Genomic DNA, 6,583 nt, shown 5'->3' on the forward strand with positions numbered 1-6,583 from the left:
GGAGAGAGCACATTAGTCCAGTTTTAGCTGCTCTGCACTGGCTTGCAGTAACCTTTTAGAATTGATTTTAAGGTCCTTCTCCTTACAAAGCCCTCAATGGGCTAGGACCAAGTTACATTGCAAACTCCCTTGTCAAATACTTGCTCTCAAGAACACTGCGGCATCAAATGCTGGTTTATTGGAGGTTCCCAGCAACAGCCATAAGAAAATCAGGGATGCAGCCTTTCTCAATTACGCCCCAAAGCTATGGAACACACTGCCTTTAGATATCAGGGAAGCTAGCTCGCTAAACATTTTTAAAAGAAAGACACATCCCTTTACCTTAGCCTTTAACTAGCTACAACGATATGATGTGATATTAAGGGAATAGATAAACTATATCTCTGCAGTTTTATTCATTTTCTGTCTTATGTTATGCAATTTATGTATTCTACCTTTGCACTCCATCCCTGTCTTTATCTTTGTTTTTATGTTAACTTTATTTTTTTATTTATGTTTATGCACTTTATACCAGTTTGTATGTTGATGTTTCATGTTTTATGTTTATTCTATGTCTATTTTTATGTGGATCACTGTGCATGTCATTTTTCTCCACGTAATTTATTTGCTGTTAAGCACTTTGAGCTGCATTGTTTTGTATGAAAGGTGCTATACAAATAAAGTGTATTATTATTATTATTATTCTTTAAGGAAAACTCAGAAAATCAGGCTAGGTTGTTCGTTTGTCACAGAACAGTTGCTTTAGATAGCTGGCTGGCAAGTTCACCCATTTACTTGTATGGGACGACGTTAGGTAGCATTCAAATTATAACAAACATATATCAAAGATATCTCTGAATTCCAATTAAAACATATTATACGACAATTATTCTACAGATACTTACATTTATATTCGTTGCTGGAGCTAGAGTTGCAAAGCAAGCCACTGCTGTTGTCCGCCATGTTTTTGTTCTTTATTGTTTTGGTAAGTTGGAAATCACCGTTGCATCGTGGGATGCAATGGTCGATGAACTGAGTTCTGGCTATAAACCTGAACATTTTCGCGTCAATTTCCACTGTTGAGTAATGCGAAATTCGTTTTTTTTTTCACGTATTGCATACGACTCACTACTTTTCCATTAAGCTAATTATACGAGCAATATACAGTACGGAGTTTAGACTAAATCTCTGTTATATTATCTATAATTATTAAAGATACAGATACAGATTCGTAAACAAATTCTCATCTAGCCGAATTCCGAATCAATATCAATAGACTTGCGAACACTAATAGCACATTTGTCACTGATGAAAGCAGTCTAGTTTGGCTACTGATACATTTTTTATGAATGACAGGACGCCACTTTGGATGGTCCAAACGAACAGCTGACAGCGATCTCATGCATCACCAGCCAATCATTTCCTCAGCTAAGAATGCGCCGTTTGTATTTGCATAGGGAGCCCAACACTGGCACTGGAGAGGGACTTTTTTTTATGGCACCTGACGGCCACCGTAGATTCTCCTACACAACTGGAAAGGGGAGAGGTATTCAGTTGGTTGCAGGCTGCCGCCTCACCACTAGATTCTACTAAATCTTAGATAGTGTACTTAAGGTTAAGCAAATATATTTTACATTCGAGGCCTAAATGTGCCTCCAGAATGGGTGCGTTTATCGAATACGCTAAAGTAGATCGACAACAATAGCTTGTTAGATAATCTAAAGTCGAGTCAAATAATTACCGTTTTACAGGCTCAAAATCACGTGCTGAAAAACAATATTACAGTCAGTTCAAAGGGCTGTGGCTTGGGCACCGTGTACAAGATTTTGTCTGATTCTGTATATAAAATACCTTTAGAACCCACATGAGCTACTTCCCAATTGAATAGAGGGCATACGCTGATGCTCCGTAAGGACACTGCTCATTTGAACTGACTCAGACTGGCCCCTAGTGGTTGGAAGAGAGGCTACACCTTACGCATGACTGTACACATCCCCTCTGGTTGTAGCAACAGCATTGCCATTTCAACCTTCACTGCAATTTAGACACCACAATTCAGATTAACTCTCTATAGACGGCTTTTTGTGACCCACAGGATGATTAAAAAAACAAGTTGCAGTACTATATTGGACAGTGCATAATTCAACATACCATTACAAATTAAGACAATTTACACAAGGACATAACGTGTTTACTTAACATTTTGCATACAGCATACAGTTTATAATGACTTTTAAATAACAAACTACCTGATATATTAAAAAGGAGTGTGACATCTTCCCTTTGTAGAGTTCGACAATTATAGTTAAATGAGAACAGGTTTGAATAAACATTTTGTGCAACAAGACCGAGGAATCTGTTTAGTGTAAATTTTAGAGCAAAACCTCTTTTACACTGGAGGGGTGTATAATTCATCCACAGTCTTGTTTTCCTATGAATTATACCCACTTGTATAAGAGTGTAGTGTAGTTTCAAAAGTATTTTAACTTGTACTAATGCTGTCCTTGATCATAGCTGTGATAAAGATTGATGCAGATAGAAGACAATTCAGGTTATGAGCGCTCAAAGGGGGAGTAAGAAAGAGTGTTGTTCCTTTTCTGTCTTTCTGTCTCTGGCCAGATTACATCAGCAGGATACGGTGGAGGCAGACATTATCACTAATGCCACTGAATGTTTGATGTAATATTGGACACGAAAAGGCCCGAGAGTTAAGGTAACTAAAGTAGAAAGTCTTGTTGTTCCTGCCTTTGCTTGAAGAATGATTACACCAATACAACATTGCAGAGGTAGATAAGGGCCTTTTTAGACTAAATCCCTTGCCTGTCTACTTAAAGATTGCTTCAACAGTTTCTTGTTGCCCCAGAAGCAGACAGTACAAACATACAATCAAAAGAAGTCAGGGAAGTTAAACAGGAGTCAAATTGTGTGTGGGTGTGTCACAGAGTGATCTAGGAACATTAATTAGATCAAGAAGAAAAAAAATGTTCACATCAGTCACTTCCTGACAGACAGACATCCATTAAAACTGGATCAATCAAAAATATCCATTGCAAAAATGCCCCCTTGCATGCATTAGAAAATACAACTTTTACATTTTAAGACATATCATGTAATGGACCACTAATTTAAAAAAAGGGTAAAAATTAAAACACAGCGTTTCTGTTGGCTTTTTCTAAAAACATGTGAGGTTATCCAAATCACCATGTTCACTACAGTCTGCAAACAGCTGTCAGTCTTGTAAAATGTAACCGTGTTTTGGGCCGTTTTGGGACCGTGTCGAAGGGCAGGTAGAGCCTTCTGCCAGGACTGTGGGCTTCTCAGAAAGACAAGGACACACTGCCTGTCTGCCTGGGTTTCTCATGGCTCAAGAGTTTTGTCCACCTAAAAAAAAAAAAAAAAAAACTAGCAAGAAACAATATTGTTAAATAGTATCTTTCACAATGACAATGACCAGGTGTTCCTCCTCCACCTTGCCTGCCATCCTGACGGCACTTTTCAGGTACTGCTGGGAAAAGTCACACGGTGGGAAAGCGTACAACATGCCTCCTCCTCCCTCGTGCTCTTTCACCCCTCCCAGCGGCAGGCTGATAACGCCGGCCGCCTGTTTGTTTCGGAGGTACGTCACCAGGTTTCTCAGCAGGCGTTTCTGTAGGCCGGGTTCAGTAGGGGGGGGCTCTTTCTCCATGGGGGCTTGCAGGGCGAGCAGCACAGTGTAGCCCTCGGGTCCACCCAGATGAATGCGCCGCATCACCTCGTCCAGCTTGGGCTGGTCCAGCCTCAGGCGCTGGGCGATCTTCAGCTGGCCGGTGCTGGTAGTGGGCTTGCTGTTGCTGCTGACGGCAGGGTCCCGCAGCAAGGTCAGGGCAAAGATGGAGCTCCCCTCCAGCAGGTGCATGTGAGTGGGGAAGCAGCTGTTCTTCAACACCAGTGAGCCGTGCCACACCTGACTCAGGGACTGGGCAAGCTCGAGTAGTGTGCCCACGGGCTTCTGTTTCTTTTCCGTCTGCGAATCGGCATCAGTCTCTCGCCCCCCGACACACTGCCTCTGTTCAATCGGTGTGGGATGTTTTTTCGTGTGTGTGTCATGTGACGGCTCCTGGCTGATGTTTGGAGAATGGAGCCCCCCTTCAGGTGGTGACTCTTCCTGAGGCTCGGAGGTGGAATCTGGGAGCCGTGTGCACGCTCGCTCCGGGCTGTCCTCCGGTGACACCGGGCCACCGCTGCCTCCTCCTGCAGCTCTGGTTTTGGAGCGTCCCCGGTCGTCAGAGGGCCTCTCGCTGGACCGACTGCAGCGTTTCCGTCTCTCTTCCCAGCTCTTCCCAGCTCCTCCACCACGCTCCACGTCCCGCTCCTTCAGCCAGCGTTCCCTGCTGCGGCTTCTGCTGCGTGCGGCGCGGGTGCGCCCAAATACTTCCAGCGATGCCGTCCGCCTCTCCACGTTTTTGGGGGGACTCCAGTCTTGCTGCTCGGCCACCAGGGGACGCTGCTCCCTTTCCGCAAACAGTGGATGAGTGGGAGAGTGCCCGCCGCGTGCCCTCAGCTCTCGCTCCAAGCTACGGTGGTGGCTGTAGCCATCTGTGAGGAGCTCATAATGGGCTGGGAGGGCAGCCAGTGGTGGCTGGTACTGCTGAGGGTATCCACGAGGAGAATCCTCAGCCTTTGCAAAGTCCACACGGAGCCGTCGGCTGGGCCCACCCAGGGGGAACCCCCTCATCTGAGTGCAGGCAGCTTGCGCTGCGTCGAGGCTCTCGTACTGAACATAGGCGAAGTTGTCACCTTTCACATAGTCGATGGTGCGGATACTGCCAAAGCGGTCAAACTCACGAGCCAGCGCGGCGAGAGAAATGTTCGGCCCGAGCCCCCCGACCCACAGCCGCGTGGTGGGGTTGGCTTTGCCGTAGCCGATCTTGACGGCGTTGCCTCCGATGATGCGTCCCTGCATGGCGACTTTAGCCCGATGTGCCATGTCTAGGTTCTGGAACTTGAGGAAGGCGTAGGCCCCGCCCTGCCCACGCGCCGGTCGTTTTATCACCACTTCCTCTATGATGCCATATTTGTCAAAGCCTTGCCTCAACTCCACCTCTGACACGCTGTGCTCCAAATTCCCGATGAAAAGGTTTCTGGTGGCGCGTTGGTCATCCTCTGGCTTTAAGTCCTCCTCTGGAACCTGGTAGGTGTAGGGCCGGCCTCGTTCGTCCAACACGTTGTAGTAATCCAAGACCCGCTCACGCTCCCTACTGAGGCCCAACCCATCTGCTGCTGGGTAATGTCGGGATCTTGCTTCTCTAATGCTGCTAACACCTGCCCCGGGGGAGAGGGACCTCTGTCTGTACTGGTACACGCTATGTAGGGGCACATACCCAACATCAGGAGGCGTGCAGCTGCGTCGTCTCATGTACATGGGCTCTACTTTGAGGGGGCGGTCATACAACACTAACCTGGCTTTCATGTGCCTGGCTTCGCGGGCGTTCTCTGTGTGTCTGAAATTCACGTAGGCAACACGACCCAGCTCCGGAGTGTGCGACAGCTTCACACTGACATCTCCAAACTTTTTAAACTCGTGAAATAATCCGTCTTCCACATGCTCGTCAGACAACTGTGAGCCAAGGTTGCTAATCAGTAATGTTTTGTATTCCAGGCCGGCTGCTGTCCGGCTGCCTAACAATTCGGCTGACGATTTACCCACCACGGATGTAGTTCGCAGGGGTGGGCGACCGAGTAATCCAATTTCATGATGAGTACGATGGAGCAAATCCCCGACGGCACCCCTCTCCTCCCGCAGCCTTGGCTTCTCTCGCTCCCTGCTCCGGCTCCGCGCCTGATGCTTGTGATAACATCTGGTGTCCGCAAGCGACACAGCAAGCGGCGTGGGCCCATCATCTCTACGACTCTCTTCTCGTTCCCTTTCCCGTATTCGCTTTGGTATTGCTCTTGCAGGACTCGAGTCACGCTCGGCTTGTCTTTTCATTTTCAAACGATACTCAACTTTCCCGTGCGAATGTAAAAATAATACGGCCTGGAAGCAAATCCCTCCAATTTGGCAAGAAGTGCACATCAATTACGGTTGCAAATCGAAAAAGATGTAGCATAAGTGCCACAACAGAGTGCCCAGTAAGGCGAAATAAACGGGATAAACACATTTACAACGTATTAGCATCCTTGAGCTCTTACCCAATCCGCCATCTTGAACAATAGCAATGTGAGCGCGCTCTTAGTTGAGGGAGGAGACGTGAACAGACGTCAGTCGGAGGGAAATGACATCACTTCCTAACACCGTCCAAAACATAGATTTTCAATGAAACAATACAAAAAAAATACTCATATTTTTTCACAGCCCAGCCCTCACAAAACCTGAAATTGGAACAATAAATACATAAAATATCTAAACACTAGTTTGTTCCGTGAGGATATTTTAACTGGGAAATCTGGAAGATTTCTGATATAGGGTCCTATTGGCGAGAAAGCTCAGAGAGCAATAAGTAGACACCTAATTTGGCTCGATAGTGGGTTTTAAATTCAAACTCATACCACAAGTAATGCAGTTCCATGTATGGTCCAGACATTCCCATGTTCATGCTGATGTGTCAGAACACCACCAGAGAAA

The 6,583-nt window shown here is 46.3% G+C and overlaps 1 protein-coding gene and 1 long non-coding RNA gene across 2 annotated transcripts; both read right to left on the reverse strand.

Annotated features, from left to right (window-relative positions):
- Positions 1-2,148: 2,148 nt before the first annotated feature.
- Positions 2,149-6,178, reverse strand: rbm15b (RNA binding motif protein 15B). Its single transcript, XM_012817818.3, has one exon. The coding sequence runs from the start codon at positions 6,032-6,034 to the stop codon at positions 3,401-3,403; it is 2,634 nt and encodes an 877-aa protein (XP_012673272.2). The 5' UTR covers positions 6,035-6,178; the 3' UTR covers positions 2,149-3,400.
- Positions 2,149-6,343, reverse strand: LOC116220604. The gene is made up of 2 exons (XR_004163777.2): positions 6,151-6,343; positions 2,149-3,360 (listed from the first exon to the last, which is right to left on the reverse strand). It is a non-coding gene; the product is annotated as an uncharacterized LOC116220604 (long non-coding RNA).
- Between the last annotated feature and the right edge of the window lie 240 nt (positions 6,344-6,583).

This window comes from Clupea harengus, chromosome 5 (assembly GCF_900700415.2).
Source record: "Clupea harengus chromosome 5, Ch_v2.0.2, whole genome shotgun sequence".
Taxonomy (NCBI): Eukaryota; Metazoa; Chordata; class Actinopteri; order Clupeiformes; family Clupeidae; genus Clupea; species Clupea harengus.

What these genes read in the sequence shown, in the direction of transcription:
- rbm15b (XM_012817818.3), bottom strand. Translation starts at nt 6,034, where the DNA reads ATGTGCACTTCTTGCCAAATTGGAGGGATTTGCTTCCAGGCCGTATTA.